Source organism: Gymnoscopelus microlampas, assembly GCF_963454915.1.
Source record: "Gymnoscopelus microlampas genome assembly, chromosome: 9".
NCBI lineage: Eukaryota > Metazoa > Chordata > Actinopteri > Myctophiformes > Myctophidae > Gymnoscopelus > Gymnoscopelus microlampas.
Window position 1 is genome coordinate 53,276,363 of NC_139946.1, and position 18,438 is coordinate 53,294,800.

The following is an 18,438-nucleotide window of genomic DNA, read 5'->3' on the forward strand; positions in this document are numbered from 1 at the left end:
TTCTAGACATCTCGCCCCCTAGAAGCCACACCGTAAAAAAATATAAAAAATAAATAAATCATGGGTCTTCATGAGAATCGCTTTAGTGTCTGTTGAACTGCTTCAGGTAAGGTGTTGTCTGGAAGTGTGCATGAACCTTCTCTGGCAAAATGGATGGAGCATGGGATATTTACTGATCACCCGGGGAGAGGAAGTAACTTTCCCTAACACTGGATCCCCTGCTGTGGTTGGAATAGGTCAAAGATTGTTGGATGACAACTGACGTGGTCTGCTGCATGGAACATCATAGGTCTCATAGAGGCATCAAGTCTGATGCCTCTTGTTTCAGAAGGTGGTTATGATGAGGAAATAATGGGATAAGAATTGTTTGACCCTTTAGGGTTTGTTCCTGGAGGTCGGATTGACATTTGTGTTTCTCTCCAGTGATTCTCAATCTTTTTTATTTCAAGCTTTTTATCTCTGGGACCCGAGTCTACTCTGTAAAATCCTCAGTGTTAATTTAATTCCGAGACTGTACAAATGGAACGAAATGGACCCGTTAGGTTCCATTTGGTTCAAATTGTACTCCGAGTTACAGACCCATAAAAGTCCATTTGGTTCCTAACTGTCAATCGTTTAGCTGAGGACCCCCTGTACCCCCTGTCCGGGGACCTCTGGGGTTCCCCGGACCCAAGGCTGAGAACCAGCGCTCTATCACAAGCTCCCCTCTGTCCACTATCTTCACGGGATACGGTAACGATCACATCATACCGTCTCCGGCGGAATCCCAAGGCTCTCCCGAGTCATATTCCCACGATGATCCGGGATAGTTCACGTTGACATTTATTCCTGGAAGCCCTGGATCCTCCTCCCAGGGGAAAGGATAGTTCACTATGATTGTTGGATGGCAGTTGACATTTATCCCTGGAATAAACGTCAGATTGTTCGGTCCAATGTTGGTCTCCGGTTGGACCCCACACCTGCATTGACAGGTGTACATCTCATCTTCCGGCGTCATAGATTGGTGGCCTTCAAACCGGGTCTCCGGGCGGATCCCACAGCTGCTCTGTGCCGTCTCGTCAATATGGCGGCCATACACGTCTTCGTCTTCGGGTGTCACAGTGCGGCGACCCTCGAACGGGGTCTGCGTTTGGCTACCGTGCCTGCTTTGTGATGCCTCATCAACGCGATGATTGTAGGTCTCTGGTGTCGTAGGTAGGTGACCCTCAAACCGGGTCTCCGGTTGTACCCCACACCTGCTTTGTGCCGTCTCGTCGTTGTAGATCTCGTCTTCTGGTGTCACAGAGTGACCTTCAAATCGGTTCTCTGGTCGGGTTCCGTGTCTGCTTTGTGCCATCTCGTCGATATGGCGGCTGTAAATCTCATCTTCTTGTCTCATCGGGTACTGGCTCTCCAGTTGGCCACATCTTTGTGCTGTCTCATCGGTATGATGGTTGAACATCTCGTCTTCTAATCCCGTAGGGTGATAACATTCATACCGGTTCCCCGGTTGGATGCCACCACGCCTGCTTTGTGTTCTCTCGTTGATATAACGGTTGTACATGTCTTCCTCTGGTCTCATCGGCTGGTAAGGTTCAAGCCGGTTCCCCAGTTGGATCTCACGCCTGCTTTGTGCCGTCTCGACAATATAACGGTCATACATCTCGTCTTCCAGTGGTCTTCTAAGGTGGTGACGTTCGAACCGAGACTCCGGCTTTTGTGCTGCCTCTTGAAAAGGAAGGCTGTACATCTCCTCTGCTTCTGGCCTCGTAGGGTGGTAACGTTGGAACCGGTTCCCCGGTTGGATCCTAGGCCCACTTTGTGATTTCTCCGCAATATAAGGGCTGTACATGTCGTTGTCCGGCCTCATAGGTTGGTGCCGTTCATACGACCTAGGACACAGTTCTGTTCGCCTGCGACGGCCATTCTGTTCCTTTGATCTCATTCTATAGGTCCGAAAGGTATTCTGTAACTCCACATCAGCTTACACTGCAGTTATACCATGTCATGCCATGTCATGATTACGCTAGATGTTACGCAAATGGTAGACGTGACGTCATGCAAACGCAATCGATTATTTGTAGCCTCAAAAAAGAGATGCCGTTTTGTGGCATCAATGATATATTATTAGTGCGGTATCCGTTGACAGAGTACTTGGAGGCCAGTCTATGAGATCAGTCGCACCAACTCTGGAAGGGGGGATCTCCACATGAACAATAGTTTCAACCAATCAGCATATCCGATTGACTGACAGACAGACAGACAGACAGACAGACAGACAGACACACACACACACACACACACACACACACACACACACACACACACACACACACACACACACACTGACCGACACTAATAACAGAGGCAGGGTTTTTGGTTTGCTGCAAAAGCAGATTTATTAGGACAAAGTTCACAAAAGCGGGGAGGGGAGGGCAACAGTCCACAACACACATTCTTGTCTGGGGTATTTCCATAAGGTTAATTGAGTCCAAGCACAAGCCCCTACGTTGCCTCTGAAAGAACACAAATAATAATCAGTTCTGCACAGTTATTGCAATAAGCCATTTTAACCACCAAGTTTAGTGTGTATATATATCCCTTACTTCCCGGTTGCCACAAACTGAGGAGAGACCTTGCAGTATTAGTTGATCAGGGTTAACCTGACGTCATCATTTCAAGCTGATTAAGAATGTAAACAGCCACGTACTGCATAGAAAAAACATAACATGCTGCTGTTTATTGGAGCGATGCGCCTCTAGGCCTAACACTTTTTTTTGTCTATTTCTTTCATCTGTAGAGGTGGATGTGGACGAGGGCCTGGACTGGGACATATTTGACATCAATAAAGGTTTGTAAGAGAGCATGTGTAATTGTTTGTAAACTGTTTTATATACCCAACCCAACCCAAAATGTGTCCTTTTCAATAACAAATCCAATGCCACCTTTTCCATTGGCAGGCACAGGGCTAGACTTGGTGGAGGGTGATATTGTGCAAGATGAGGTGAGTTAGTTAAACCCCAGCATCCATATTGTAGGCAAAGCTTTCTCAGAAAATAGCCGATTGATGTTGAGAATCACTCAATTAATCAATCAACATATTAATAAGCCAATCAGTCAAACTCTGTACTAGTTGACTGGTGTTATAACGTGTTTGCCTTGTCTATTCAGTCCGAGGGCCGGAACTCCATCATAGGCGATCGGTATCGCTGGCCAAGAACCATTCCCTATTACCTGGAGAAGGACCTGGGTGAGACACTGGCTCATGGAAGATCACACTGATTTAGGCCACCAAATCTGTTCCGTGGCCTATCTAGACCCGCAGGGCCGCTGCTATAAGCAATATAAGCAGTCGCTTAGGGCCACAACCACTAGGGGGGGGGGGGCACATAAAAAAAAATATATATATATATATATATATTTTTTTTTATTCTTTTACTTTCATATTACAATTATGTCATGTATCTCCTATCCAGCAACTAGCGTTATTATTTTAATATTCAATAAAAAAAAAAAAATCTCATCATGACATAATGATTTAATAATGGGGGTGTTTGGGGGGGCCACCAAAAGAAATCTTGCTTAGGAGACTGGAATCAGATATCGTCTCTATCGGGCAGAAACCTCTTATCTCCGTACTTTTTCATTTGAATCCTGAAAGGTCACAGTTTCCACCCGATATCCAGTCTGAGTATATAAACCACATGGAAACTGATTTTTGTGAATCAGATTTGAACCACATTCCACATTGTGGTTTGAAATGCGATTCACATCCGATTTCTAAACTTGTGTCCCAGTCTGATGGGCACTGAAGCCTGATTTATACTTTGATGTACAGTGGTGTCACTTGCCGAAAATAGCCGATCTACTGTACAAGCTCACGTGAGCATTGATCGGCTATTTTTTTGGGCAATGTCTGAATACACTAATCCATTCTGATCTCTTGCAAGTAGCAGTGTAGACAGTCAGTCCTAAAGATCAGATTTGAGAAACAAATCAGATTTGTCTGCAGTCTGAACCAGGCTATAATAAGGTCTATAAATGCATAAATAAAATGAAATGAGCTCCTCTGATCGGTGTGTTTTGTGTGTATTGATGTGTAGAGATGAATGCAAAGGGAGTGATCCTCAAGGCCTTCCAGCAGTACAGACTGAAGACGTGCATCGACTTCACGCCCTGGAAAGGAGAAAAGAACTATATTTCTGTGTTCAAGGGCAGTGGGTGAGAAAACATCTTGTGATAATATGTTTTTTATTTCTTCCCTGAGTGCGTTCCCAGATTGATGATAATATAACAGTGACATGGAGGGCTATAGAAATGTTGAAGTATACAATGCATATACTGTATATATACATTTGTACAGGGATCTTCAACAGGGGCTCCGGGACCCCTAGAGGGTCCTCAGAGTCACTACAGGGGGGCCGCCAAATCGTTGTGATTTTTACATTAACCAAGCATCCCTATTCTGAGGAGAACTTTAGCCAAAAATAGCAGATCTACAAGCACACAACGCCTCGCAGCGCGACGCGTTGTGCACTTGTAGATCTGCTATTTTCGGCTAAAGAGCTTTGGTGTAGGGGGAAAAAAAGAGCAGACCAAGTACAGAGGGGGTCAAGTTTACTTGGTATGGACGGTTTATGTGGTTAAAAGTCTGAAAACACAAATGAACATGAATCCAACACTGATGACAGTGCTGTCAAACAAGTCTATGAAGCTATCAATGAAATCTATGAAAAGATTATTTCTATACAATATATAATGGGGGTCCCTGCTTTATCTCTCTCTCAGCCATGGGGTCCTTGGCCTGAATTTGCATTTGTATATACTGTCAGTGTTACAGACTTTACAGTTTACTCACTTTGGAGAAGTAGTTATACAGGTTATAGATAATAAGGTAAAGTGTCATGTGATATTGTGGTGTTTTTCCCATAAGGTGCTTCTCCTCTGTGGGGAACCAACACGTCGGGAAGCAGAGGCTGTCCATCGGGCGGAACTGTGACCGCCTGGGCACCGTGGAGCACGAGTTCCTGCACGCCCTGGGCTTCTGGCACGAGCAGTCCAGAGCCGACCGTGACGACTACGTCAACATCATGTGGGACGAGATCGAAGCAGGTATATGACCGTCGTCATGGCAACGCGGGCACCAGTGGTTTCTCAAACTTTAGAATTTCAAGGACCCTTAACTCCGGCAGTGTACAAATGGAACCAAATGGACCCGTCAGGGTCCATTTGGTTCCATTTGTACACTGCCAGAGTTACAGACTTGTAAGTGGGTCAATTTAGAACCCCCTCAAGGAACCCTAAGAGTCCCTAGACCGCACTTTTAGAACCACTGGTGTACAGCAAAGGGTCATATTTCACACAAGACATCGGAGGAGTTGAAGATGCTTTCCTATACTGTTAATCCCCTTAATAGTTAGGATAGTTCAGCCCCAAAATGATTTTTTTTCTATTGATTAGTCACCCCATGGAGACTTGAATTCATGGATATTTTTTTGTTTTTGCCACATTCCTAAGACAATAATTTGATGACCGGCAGCGGTTCCGGTAGGAGACACAAAAAGTCTACTTTGTGTCTCCTACCGGAACCGCTGCCAACCTGTCCGCTGGACATCAAATTATTGGAATGAGACAAAAACAAATCCATGAATTCAAGTCTCCATGGGGTGACAAATCGATAGAAAACTAGAAAATGTGCTCCTCGGAGCACAGGTCTCCGCCAGTACTGTTCCTGATTAATCCTGTCTTACCTATTTATATTACATATTGTCACGTGTCACTTGACCAATGTTAGCTTGGCTGAGACGGACACACACGCGGAGGGTAAAACTCTCCTGGACGGAGACAAAAAATCACACCCCATTCATATTTAGAAACAACAGTGGTCATCACAGTGATGGAAGCTCACTTCAAAAAATATAAATGATTTTTTGAAGTGCGTAGTGCTATTTATAGGTTTTTATTTCATCATGCGTCTCGCTAGCCAATCAAAGCATTGGTGACAACATATTGTCACGTGTCACGTGAAGCTTGACCAATGTTAGCTTGGCTGAGACGGACACACACACGGACGGACGGAGACGAAAACATACTCTCCACCATACTGGCGGAGACAAAAAGTTGTTTTTGGAGTGATATCCCTTTAGATCTGCTATTTTCAGCATGCAACCAAGTGTAAAATCAGCCATTACGACATCATCAAGGCACCGCCAACATACATTTTAGTCGACTAAATCAACTGTAGATTTAGTCGACAATAATCGTATGATATTTAGTCAACTAAAACTAGACTAACAGTAAAACATTTCAGATGACTAAAATATGACTAAAACTAAATGGGATTTTATTCAAAAGACTATGACTAAAACTACATACAAATTTGCTGTCAAAATCAACACTGCAGCAACGATACAGCCCATTCATTACTCTTTCTTTGACAGGCAAAGACCACAACTTCAGAAAACGCGACGACGAGGAGTCCAGCGCGCTGAACGTGCCCTACGACTACGGCTCCGTCATGCACTACAGCAAGACGTCCTTCAACGTGGCCTCGGCGCCCACCATCGTCACCAAGATCCCCCACTTCATGGACGTGATAGGCCAGCGGATGGAGTTCAGCGAGAACGACCTGCTCAAGCTCAACCGCCTCTACAACTGCAGTGAGTCCTGCTGTTAGGTAGACCGCCTGGCAGGGTCAGGGTCACGCAAACCACTGTTTTAGGGCACTGGTTCTCAAACGTTTTCATGTCAAGGATCTGTACAGATATTAGCCGGCAGGACCCCCATTTGAAGGCATATGCCAGGGACCCCCATAAGAGAAGATTTTTAGGGCTGTAGCAGGGTTTGATAACATTTTGATTTCTGGGACTGCCAATCTACACTGTAGTATCATCAGTGTTAATTTAATGGGTCCATTTGGTTCTATTTGTACACTCTCAGAGTTACATTTGGTCCATTTGGTTGCTATGCTATCAATCATTCTTGCTGGGGACCCCCTAGAAACACCTCAAGGACCCCTGGGGGTCCCCGGACCCCACTTTGAGAACCAGTGTTGAAGGGTTGTGTGTAAATATCACAATTAATTTTTTTCTTTTTATTTCAGAAATGTTGAAAATAAATTCAGGGGGGAAAAAAATAAATATATATATATATATATATATATATATATATATATATATATATATATATATATATATATATATATATTTAAATTAAATCCATAAATATTGAAAAACTTTTAAGAAATTGTGAAAATAGCAGATCTACATGCTCACAACGTGTCGCACCGTGATGCGTTGTGAGCTTGTAGATCTTCCGTTTTCACTATTTTTGAAATAGGATTCAAGGTATTAATTCATAATATTTTCAGTTTAGCTTTTAGACCTGAGATTCTAAAAACGCCTTCTAAATTCAATGTTCTGGGATAATTCTTTTTTGCTATATACTGTATATAGCGACAACTAAAATAACACAGACGCGTACCCGGCTTGAAAGGTATAACAACGTACAGTAGGTGTTGCAGGTCTAAATGGGTTCAATACAAGCTGTCCTGTCACTTAACAGTTAGTGCACAGAGAAAGCTCTGTAGACATGTATTATTATGATTAAAAGTAGCGTACCTCAAACCCTATTACATAACAGTAATATAATATAATCAGTAATATAATCAGCAATTAAAGCCCTGTTGGCTACTATTGCTATATTAGATTACAGCTCCCTCATATCTCTAATAATGGCGTAATTAGATCACAAAGTACAATAATGACTGATAAATGATGAACTATGAATCCAATGAGATTAGTGGTGGACACCATTTTCTGTATCGCTCCCACGTCTCACCACTTTAACATGACCAAGAAGTATTTGGTCAGAGACCGATTGAATATACCGTAGACTTAAACCAAGTGGACCCTTGCGTCCCTAGTCTGGGTGTGTCATAGGAGAACATTCTGTGAAAATAGGCAAACATTGGGTGAAGATCTACAAGCTCACAACATGTCGGCGCGCCTGCCTTGTAAAGTGAACCAAAACAAGCGTTTGCCCCAAAACATTGACTTGGCAATGTAGGGAACATATAGGGATGGCCCCTTGTAAATGGAAAAGAGCACAGTTTTATTACAGTGCACGAGAAAAAAAAAGGCAAGAACATCCAGCTCAGTCTCTGTGTGCATGCAGGCTCTTCCATCACCTTCCTGGATTCCTGTGACTTTGAGAAGGAGAACATCTGTGGGATGATCCAGGGGCTCGGTGCCACGGCTAAATGGGAACAGCGCACCTCTGTGCCCGGAGGACCCCACACTGACTACACCAACATGGGACAATGTCAAGGTAACTATGTGCTCTTCTCCACTACGAGAACTTAAGTGAACCGCTCGGTGCCAAGTAACGTATTTCACTGGGTTCTGCATGTGTTTCTATATGCTGCTGATGAGATGTGAGTTCTGGGAACCCAGCACTCACAGAACTTATACTTGTGTATAAATGTTTAGAAAGTAGCAAAAATAGCTGATCTACCAGCTTACATGTTGCATCGCAACGTGTAGTGAGCTCGTAGATTGGCTATAGTTTCCCTCCCTGTTCAGAGGTGGTTCTGAATATAATGAAAACATAAAATGAATACAAATAAATAAATAGACCCCTTAACAGACGACGTCACACTGGCTCCAATCGTCATACTGGCTCCAAATGAAACCCATTCTGTCAGGTCTCGCTAGGACGCGCCTCACTAGCCAACACACAAGAGGGGGATGGGGTGTGCTGAAACCAGCGCACCCCAAAACAACAGGTTGAGAATTGATTGCATGAAACAATCACCTGTGCATCCAGTCTCAATGTTGGTAAACAACTAATTGGTCTATACAAAAAGTTACAGAACTCTAAGGTTATGGAAAGTTTCAGGTTATGGAAGGTTCTGGGTTGTAGTTGAAATGAGACATAATGTGACCAATGCACCATTCTCACCATGTTCACTGTATTCAGCTAATTGACCTAATGGGATTTGAGTTCTTTGTCATGAACACACACTTTGCCTTAAACTTGCCATAGCTATAAATGAATGAGTACCACAGGTCACTTTGTTATCTAACCATGACGGTAAACTGTCCCCGCTGTTTACTTCTGATTGAGCTATTTCTGTTTTAAAGCTGCAATACGGAACTTTGTATTAATGAATTACCCCAATATCTTAACAGATTAGTTAACCCATTTTAACCAATCTGTATGGTAGAGTATGTTAATACAAATATACATCTGTGTGGTAGAGTATGTTAATACAAATATAACTAGTAATATCCCAGGAAGAACATGAAGCTTACAGATTGCAGCTTTAAATACAAGAGATTATTTACAACACCAGCCTTCATGTAAAGGTGAATTATAGTCTGCACAACAAATGATACGTAGGCATTAAAGATAGATAGATAACAATTATCTTTTAATGGCATAATAAATAACTGCTGACCATGCTAAGCCCTGATGTTACCCCATCAATACTAAACCAGTGGTGGAAGAAGTACTCACATTTTATCTAAAGGATCCCTGGCTAATACGTCTTATATGCCTTAATTAATAAAATGGTAAATGGTAAATGGTGCATTTATATAGTGCTTTTATCCAAAGCACTTTACATAGATTGTGCATTACATTCACCCATTCACACACACACACACACACACACACACACACACACACACACACACACACACACACACACACACACACACACACACACACACACACACACACACACACACACACACACACACACACACACACACATTCATACACAGATGGAGGAGGAAACCATGCAAGGCACCAACCTGCTCATCGGGAGCAATTAGGGGTTCAGCGTCTTGCTCAAGGACACTTCAACACTAACTCTGGGGGAGCCCGGGATCGAACTGGGAACCTCCCCGGCCGCTCTACCGGCCACTCTACCCCTGAGTCACTGCCACTACATTATAATTGCCCTCTATAACTAAAATTAAACATTAACGCCTGTCGCAAGTTGATGATGCCACTTGTCCATGTATGGTCCAGCAATAAACAATCGTACTTAACCTAAACATAACTAAAAACCAACTCGGGTTAATATGAACAATATGACCCAAACGTTGTATCCCTATCAATACATTGTTGTAAGTGAAGACAGTGTGCAGTTTACATTTTACATTACGTTACATTTTTTCTGCTCTTCAAGTTCATCACTCCGACGCACCTGTTCGTCTCCGCAGTGTTGATTTCGTTGACTAAAAACTATGGCGACAAATGTTCGTCGACTACCTTTTTTCACCTTAAACTAAATAAAAACTAAGCTATGATGACTAAAACTAAGACTAAATATATTGACAATTTCGTCAACAAATAAAAACTAGACTAAGATGTTAGAGAGAGACTAGTGGAGAAGAGATCCAGTAGAACTAAAAGACAAGTCATTTTATGGTTGGTTGCTCTAGGGTGTGCATGCTGAAAATAGCAGATCTACAAATCAACTGTAGATTTAGTCAACTATAATCTTATATTTTGTCGACTAAAACTAGACAAAAACTAAAACATTACAGATGACTAAAATATGACTAAAACTAAATGGAATTTTATTCAAAAGACTATGACTAAAACTAAATCAAAATTTGCTGTCAAAATCAACACTACGTCTCCGAATAGGTGTGCAAAAGGACTTTTTCTTTTAAGTTTTTATTAGCACATGCATTCCATACATAATTCCATAGGGCTGGACCACAACTAATTTAACAATAGCGGAGCAGACAAAACCACGGAAAGATATTCACATTTTAACTTGCTCTTTCATCATAGAAACAAGTGGGCTTATATCCAAAACGATCCATGTTCTCTGGGAGAAGTGGTGTTAGTGTTCCGTGTAGAAATATTGTTAGTGGGATTGAAAACATAGTCGCACCACCGGAAGTGATGCGCTGAAGGCAGACCAAAACCCCGGTTTCCTTGCGCACGTGTGCTACATTTTCTTCCTCCCAGAGCTAACTGACATAGTGTCAAACAGCAGAGGTCGCTGTTTTTCCTTGTCAGTTGGCGAGGGGTTCCCAGATTGCACATGGACAAATGACACCACTACCTTCGACGGCCGTTCCCCTTGAGTAAAAGATGATGATAAAATAAATACAATATTTAAGGTGTTTTTGATTCAAAGTTTGTGTTATATGTATTATGGCATATAAGGCTTATTAGACAGGGATTATTTTAATAAGTAAAAGTAGTAATACCACAATTTAACAATACTCTGTTACAAGTAAAAGGCCTTTGTGGCTTCTCACACCTGTCTGCAGCAGGCCTTGAGTTTAGAGCGCAAACGTGTCCATCTTCTTCACCACTGTAGTAAACCACTTGTTTTTGTCTCCCTCTGCTCACAGGACAGGGATATTTCATGCACTTCGACGCAGCGTCCGCTGCACCTGGTGAGCGTGCACGTCTGGAGAGCAGGTTTCTCTACCCGGCAACCGGAGACCAATGCCTGCAGTTCTTCTTCCACAACACCAGTGGCGCTGACGACTACCTGCTCGTTATGGTGCGAGAGTACGACACACTCAACCCCGAGGGAAGACTGAGGGTCTTTGCCAACATTACAGGTTTGCAATTAAAATATATCTTATTTCCTATACTTCATACAATTACAATTCTACGTATAAGGGGAAAAGGGAGGTGGAACTGTTGTCTAACAGGTGAAATCATGAATGCAGGTGTCCTGGCCTGCCTAAATATTGAGCGGGTGTGCTCCAGTGTTGATTTCGTCGACTTAAACTATGACGAAAAATGTTCGTCGACTACCCTTTTTCACTGACGAAAACTACATAAAAACTAAATAAAAAATATGATGACTAAAACTAAGACTAAATGTAGTGACAGTTTCGTCAACAAATAAAAACTAGACTAGTGGAGAAGAGATCCAGTAGAACTAAAAGACAAGTAATTTTATGGTTGGTTGCGCTCGGGTGTTGCACTCGGAAAATAGCAGATCTACAAGCTCACAACGCGTCGCGCTGCGACGCGTTGTGAGCTTGTAGATCGGCTATTTTCAGCATGCAACCAAGTGTAAAATCAGCCATTACGACGCCATCAAGGCACCGCCAAAATACATTTTAGTCGACTAAATCAACTGTAGATATCGTCGACTAAAATCTTATAATGTTTAGTCAACTAAAACTAGACAAACAGTAAAACATTTCAGGTGACTAAAATATGACTAAAACTAAATGGAATTTTATTCAAAAGACTGACAAAAACAAACTAAAAATTTGTTGTCAAAATCAATACTGGTGTGCTCAATCCCCCAATACCAGATTCACCAGGTCACTGTCCAAGGTGCTGAAAACAGTTTGTTATCCTCACCACAGGCAGTGAGCGTGTTTCAGTATAACAGTGAAAACAGTATGTTATCCTCACCACAGGCAGTGAGCGTGTTTCAGTATAACAGTGAAAACAGTGTGTTATCCTCACCACAGGCAGTGAGCGTGGCTCCTGGGAGCTGCATCACGTGCGTCTGGACGTGAGGACAAAGTCTCGCGTGGTGTTTGAAGGGGTGAAGGGGACGCGTGCGTCGCCAGGGGGGGGCATGTCTGTGGATGACATCAACCTGTCGGCCACCGCCTGCCCGCGACACCACTGGCACATACGCAACATCACCGGCCTGCTCCAGACCACAGCGCCAGGGACCAAGACCTACAGCCCTCGCTACCAGTCCCAAAAAGGTTACAACTTCCAGGTGGGAGTCTGCAGTGGTTCCCAAACCCATACAAATTGGTCCCCGCTGCACTGGGAGGCAAATTGCAGCCGGAAGTTTGGATGGAATGAATTAAATTATAATATAAATATAGTAAACATGTCATTGTATGAACTTCCTGTGGACCAAACTGTCACCTAGGGTTCAATGTTGGATACATTGATTAAGCACGCCATCTCCAGGCCAAAGTGTGTCACTGTATAGAACAACAGCTCTCTCTAGATCAGGAGTTCCCACACTTTTTCAGCTCAAAAGAGAAAAAGTTTGAACATTTTTGAACATTTTTGAAAATGTTCACCTACATAATATGGTTAATATCATTATGGTATAGTGCATGATTAATGCACACTTACCGTTTTAGAGCAGAAATGGCTGATACAGAAAACAAGGTGTCTCCCATCCCAGGCCTACTCAGTGTGGTCCAGAGACCCCCGGGGGTCCTTGAGGGGGTTCCAGGTAAATTGCTGATAGTTATGAACCAAAGTGACAGGTCTGTAACCCTGAGAGTTATTGGGGTCCTAGCATTCCAAACTGGGGGGGGGGGGTCCTTCAAATTTAAGTTTGAGCATCACTGCCTTGTGCATGCATTAAGAAACTACTTACTGAAAAACTACTTTTGAATACATACTGTAAAGCTGCACTATGAAACTTTCCTCTTCTACCCCGGATTTGAACCCGGTTTTCTTTGCAAGTGCTAAAATGTTTACCATTGAGCTGCTTCCTCAAGGGATACATTTAATCCTGACCGTCTGATCAAAATTCGTGTCATAAATTGATACAATCACAATCTCAATAGAAGAGCAGAGAGACAAAATACAACCACCCCAATACGTTATATTTAACATACTCTACCATACATATTGGACAAAATGACATTTTATTAATTCAAAGAAAGTTACATAGTGCCGCTTTAAGTCTTTTTTAAAGCTTGCACTTTTGAATTAAGTATTTAAAAAAAATAAAGTACTTTACTCGGGTACAAATTTGACAGAGCAACCATCACTTATATTGGAGTAATATTTGACCAGGAGTATCTGTGCTTTCACTGCTTTGACTCAAGTACTGGTGTTGAGCACTTAACCCACCACTGACCCCTGACCTCCTGGGTTGCTGTTCTTCCAGGTGGGCGTGTACCTGAACGGACGCGATGACCGGCCCGGCGTCATGGGGGTCTTCCTCCACCTGACCTCGGGACCCCTGGACCACGATCTGAAGTGGCCCGCGCCCTGGCAGCAGGCCACCATGGCCCTGATGGACCAGCAGTCTGACATCAGAGAGCGCATGAGCATGCACCGCATGATCACCACCGACCCCAGCAAGATGTCCTCTGACGGTGAGCCAGCCAGGGGGTGGGACTCTGTAAGCCCCAGGGGTCCTTGAGGGGGAATATAGCATCAAAATCAGTGTAACCGATTGAACCTTATTTTATACTTCAGCTATTCTAAAATAGGATCTACGAGCTTATAGAAAAAAATGGGAGAATTTGGAATAATTTTTTAAATGTTTTAACACAAATCTTCTTTCTTTCTTTTTCCTTTATTTATTCAGGGAAGCCCATTGAGAGCAAGCTCTCTTTTTCAAGGACGCCCTGATAACAACATATAACATACATGTATAATGGGGAACAATAACAAACATTTGAATCACATTACAGTGTCACAGATGCAAATAAACAGTTACAGTTACATGAAACAGGTGCAGTCACTATGTAGTGTGGTCTCAAGAAGCACAAAATATTTTCAGAAGGGCCGGGGTCCGCAGCCAAATACATATTCATTAAAGGTAGGGTAAGTGATATATTTTGGTTAAAACAAAAAGTATTTTGTTACAAGGTTAAAGCACTATATTCTGATAGTAATCATTGCTATAGAGTGTTTGTTCAGTAACAGGAGTCTCCCCGCCTCTCCAGCTCTTTAATAAACAGAAAATACATTTTCCGGTAGGTGTCAAAGTCTCAGCCAATCACGAGAAAGTACCCATTTTTAAGCTTCATTTTTATAGTGTTCCAGTTCTAATTTTGCCTGCTCATTTCTTAGTGTCATCACTTCCAATTTCACTTGTTTAATCTGTATCCTGATTGGATAAAATTGGAAATGAAACTGAAACAAAAATGCATTTTCTGTTTTATAAATAGCTGGACAGACAAGGAGACTCCTTTCACTGAACAAACACTCTATAGCAATGAGTACTATCAGAGCTATTTAACACTTATTTTAACCAAAGAAAATCACTTACCCTACCTTTAATTAATAATATTGTCATGACAATGTTGTCACATGTCGAATAGCAGCGATCTAAAATCTGAGTAATCTGCAAAAAAAAACTAAAACAACATTCAGAGGTGGATATATATGCAAGGCGACCGTGTAAGTGTTTACCGTGTACTTTGTGAGTATGCAACATGACAGTGCTCAGTCCATTTTAAGTGGCCCTCTAGTTTTGTCTGAAACTATGCCTCTGCTTCGGAATATTCATTGAGTTTTCTGTGTTCATCCAATAATGAACGCATCTGTGTCACTTTAGATTTCATTGGCTATTCAAAAATAGCAGATATACAAGCTCATAGCGCGGCACCGAGTGCTGCGCTATGAACTTGTAGATCTGCTATTTTTGAAAAATCATGAACATTTTTTTTTTAGATTATTTAAAAAAAAAATGTTCGGATTTAGACATTTTTTTGAATCAGCCTCAGGTCTTAAAGGGTTAAAAGAAAGCTGCTCTATGTAACTTTCCTGTTAGTTGAACCCGCCGGTCTCCTGCGCAAAATTGTTTAACGTTTTTACCACTGAGCTAGTAGAGCGTGCCTGCTTGCTCTGAGGAGAAATAGAAATTTGGACCTTCGGGTCAAAAGTTCTGTCAAACCAGAAACGGGATGGTGTCTAAGGTCGTGTCTAACCTAGACACTTTACCTGCATGTGTCACCCAGGTAAAGAGTTCTTCTGGGACAATCCTAGGAAGGTTGGTTCTCTGGTGAGCGACGCCGACGGTACGTCTTACTATCGAGGCCCAGGCACCGGCACCAGCAGCTTCCTCACCCACAGCAGGCTGAAGAGCAGGCACTTCATCAAAGGAGACGATGCCTTCTTCCTCCTGGACATGGATGGTATGGAGTTACACTCATATACCTGAACGTTCATTCATAGAATTAACCTGTTCTTAATTCATAGAACAGGTCTGACAGAGTGACTGTGGGCTTGACATGGAAATATAGGCCTCAGAAAACACGTTTTCCTAAATAAAACATCAGAAAAAAAGTATGTTTAACAGGTGGTGTAATTGGTATTTGTTTTAAGTTTAAAAAAATGCAATACAGTGTCTAGAAAACAAATAAATGTTCAGGCTTTTATCCAATCGGGACTCAGGAGAGAGAATTCTACAAGGAAAATGTACCAGCCTCGATCTTATAGTGTTCCAGTTCTCATTTTTTTTTCTGCTCATTTCTTTGTTCCATCACTTCCAATTTCACTGTTTAATTTGGTCCTCTCTCATGATTGGATGAAATCGGTATGCGGAATACTGGAAAATGTATTTTCTGTTGGAGAGACGGGGAGACCCTGTTACTGAACAAACACTATGATTACTATCAGAATATAGAGTTATTTCACCACCTTTAAGAACTTGACTAGATGAAAATGAAATGAATTGCTGCTGCAGTTGGCCGTTACTGTATGTGTAGCTCATCTTCCAGGAGGATTCTCATGACTTTTTCTCTTCTCCTCAGATATATCTGAACTGTTGGTGCCTCAACCACTGCCTTATTCTGCAGTCCATGGAGATAACCCCCAAGTAAAAGATGCAGTCCATGGTGAGAGGCCCCCAGTTAGTTAATCAAACTAATCCATTACATTTTTTTCACAAGTTGCAATGTGTCACATGGTGAGCTTGTAGATCAGCTACTTTTGCTATTTCTGTTCGACACTTCTGTATGAATAATCAGACTAATCCATTTTGTTGATTATAAACATTAGAAACGTTTTCATGCAGATTCATTGATATTAAAAAATGTAAAAACAATGTGCTTATTTATTTGATTATTGAAAAAGTAATTGATAGAATAATCATTAAGAAAGAAAATGGATAGTTGCAGGGCTGCCTCCAGTGAACTCAGCAGTCCATGGTGAGAGGTCCCAGGGGAAGGCTGCTGCCCAAGACTCCCCCCAGACCTCCAACAGCTCAACCGCCCTATCGGCCACCATGTCTGTAGCAGCGGCCATGTTGGGGGTCGCCATGATGCTGGGGGTCTACGTCTGGAGGTCAAAGGGGAGGAGACAGCGGGAGCCCGACCAATCGGTCATCATCCAGGACATAGATCTGTGTGAGTGACAGCCGATAGAAAACAGTAGACGGAGAAGTACTGTATACTGAGAAGAGTTTCTCCCCCTGATGCTGTTTAGGTAGCTTGGCCTAACTCCGTGGTAACTGGAGGTGCAGCTTCTTGCATTTGGCTCATTTTTGTGACTCGGTAGCTTGAAAAATTAATATTTCGACGTCCCGTCTGAATTTTTCATAAGATGGTCCCTGCACTGAGCATAGTTTTGCGCTAGGACAGAAAAGGATATCACATTAGTTTATACGATCGATCTCACACACAAATCGATATGTGTGCTGTTTGCACCTCCAAGACTATGGCGGATTCGGCCATGCCCTCAGATACCCTCGTGTCTCTCAGAATGAGCGCCTCGTCGCCTCACTGAACTCAAACTGCTTCAGCTAAAGAACAGTGTGAGTTAGGACTGTGTTGAGGCCAGTTATTAATATACCACCAGGCACTGAGTGTACTACAGGTGATGGCAGTGTGATGAAACTGAATAAAATCTGATTTGACAGTTATAGTGCACTATCCATAATGCAACAGCTCACACGCTGCTTCTACAGAGGCACTGATCTTTTTAGAACAAGTCAAAATGGACTCGTACAAGTCCAGACTTTAAATTGATCATGCCAGTTTTTACTGTGTACTAGAACCATTTTAATGGATCAAGCTGATGCAGCGTTTTTATGAACTTTGAACATTTGAAACAGTCTTAATGGATTAACTTGGAGCAGATCCTTGTTGGTCCTCTTAATGATGCATTACCACATGGCTATGTGTGATCTTTTCAAATAGTTCTCCATTGTGCCTTTGGACTGCTTTGCCCTGTAGCATTTTTCACCACCATAAGGTGCGTTCACACGGGCAGATTAAAAGATACATGCTACCATTCATTTTCAACGGAAACCAGCGACTTGAAGATATATACGACGTTTGTAGCTGTAGCTCTAGCGACAAAGATGCAAAGCTCCAAATTCAAGTTGAGCTGGGTTCAACTTCCAGATACAAAGATACAACTGTAGCTCCGATGTCCCCGCGTTTGATGACGTCATCTTTTAATCTGCCCGTGTGAACGCACCATTAGGGTGCTAGGATGCATGCATTAAGTACTTAGTTTTTGGAAGAATATCGTTCAATACATTCCCATTTCCTTACAGGAAAATCCTGATTGGCCAGCCTGTCAATACATCACAGACCAGCAAAGGACCATTTGGACCCCCGCACACCTACCAAAGACCACCCCACACCTACCACCGCACACCTACCAAAGATTAAGTACATGCAGTAAAAAATAACCATCCAATCAGCATCAGAATGTAACGTGATCCTTAATACACAGAACTCCAACCTCGATTTGATTGACGAAAATAAAAGCATTCGACGCAACCTGTATTCT

At 42.5% G+C, this 18,438-nt stretch overlaps 1 protein-coding gene across 1 annotated transcript; it reads left to right on the plus strand.

The window, feature by feature from the left end:
• Positions 1-1,829: 1,829 nt before the first annotated feature.
• Positions 1,830-17,053, plus strand: mep1ba (meprin A subunit beta a; the record flags this gene model as incomplete). The annotated part of the gene is made up of 14 exons (XM_084067414.1): positions 1,830-1,851; positions 2,780-2,830; positions 2,940-2,983; positions 3,151-3,229; positions 4,083-4,200; positions 4,913-5,091; positions 6,420-6,638; positions 8,155-8,307; positions 11,364-11,579; positions 12,453-12,712; positions 13,853-14,063; positions 15,657-15,833; positions 16,452-16,535; positions 16,818-17,053. The coding sequence occupies 14 exons, from the start codon at positions 1,830-1,832 to the stop codon at positions 17,051-17,053; spliced, it is 2,049 nt and encodes a 682-aa protein (XP_083923540.1).
• Positions 17,054-18,438: the final 1,385 nt, after the last annotated feature.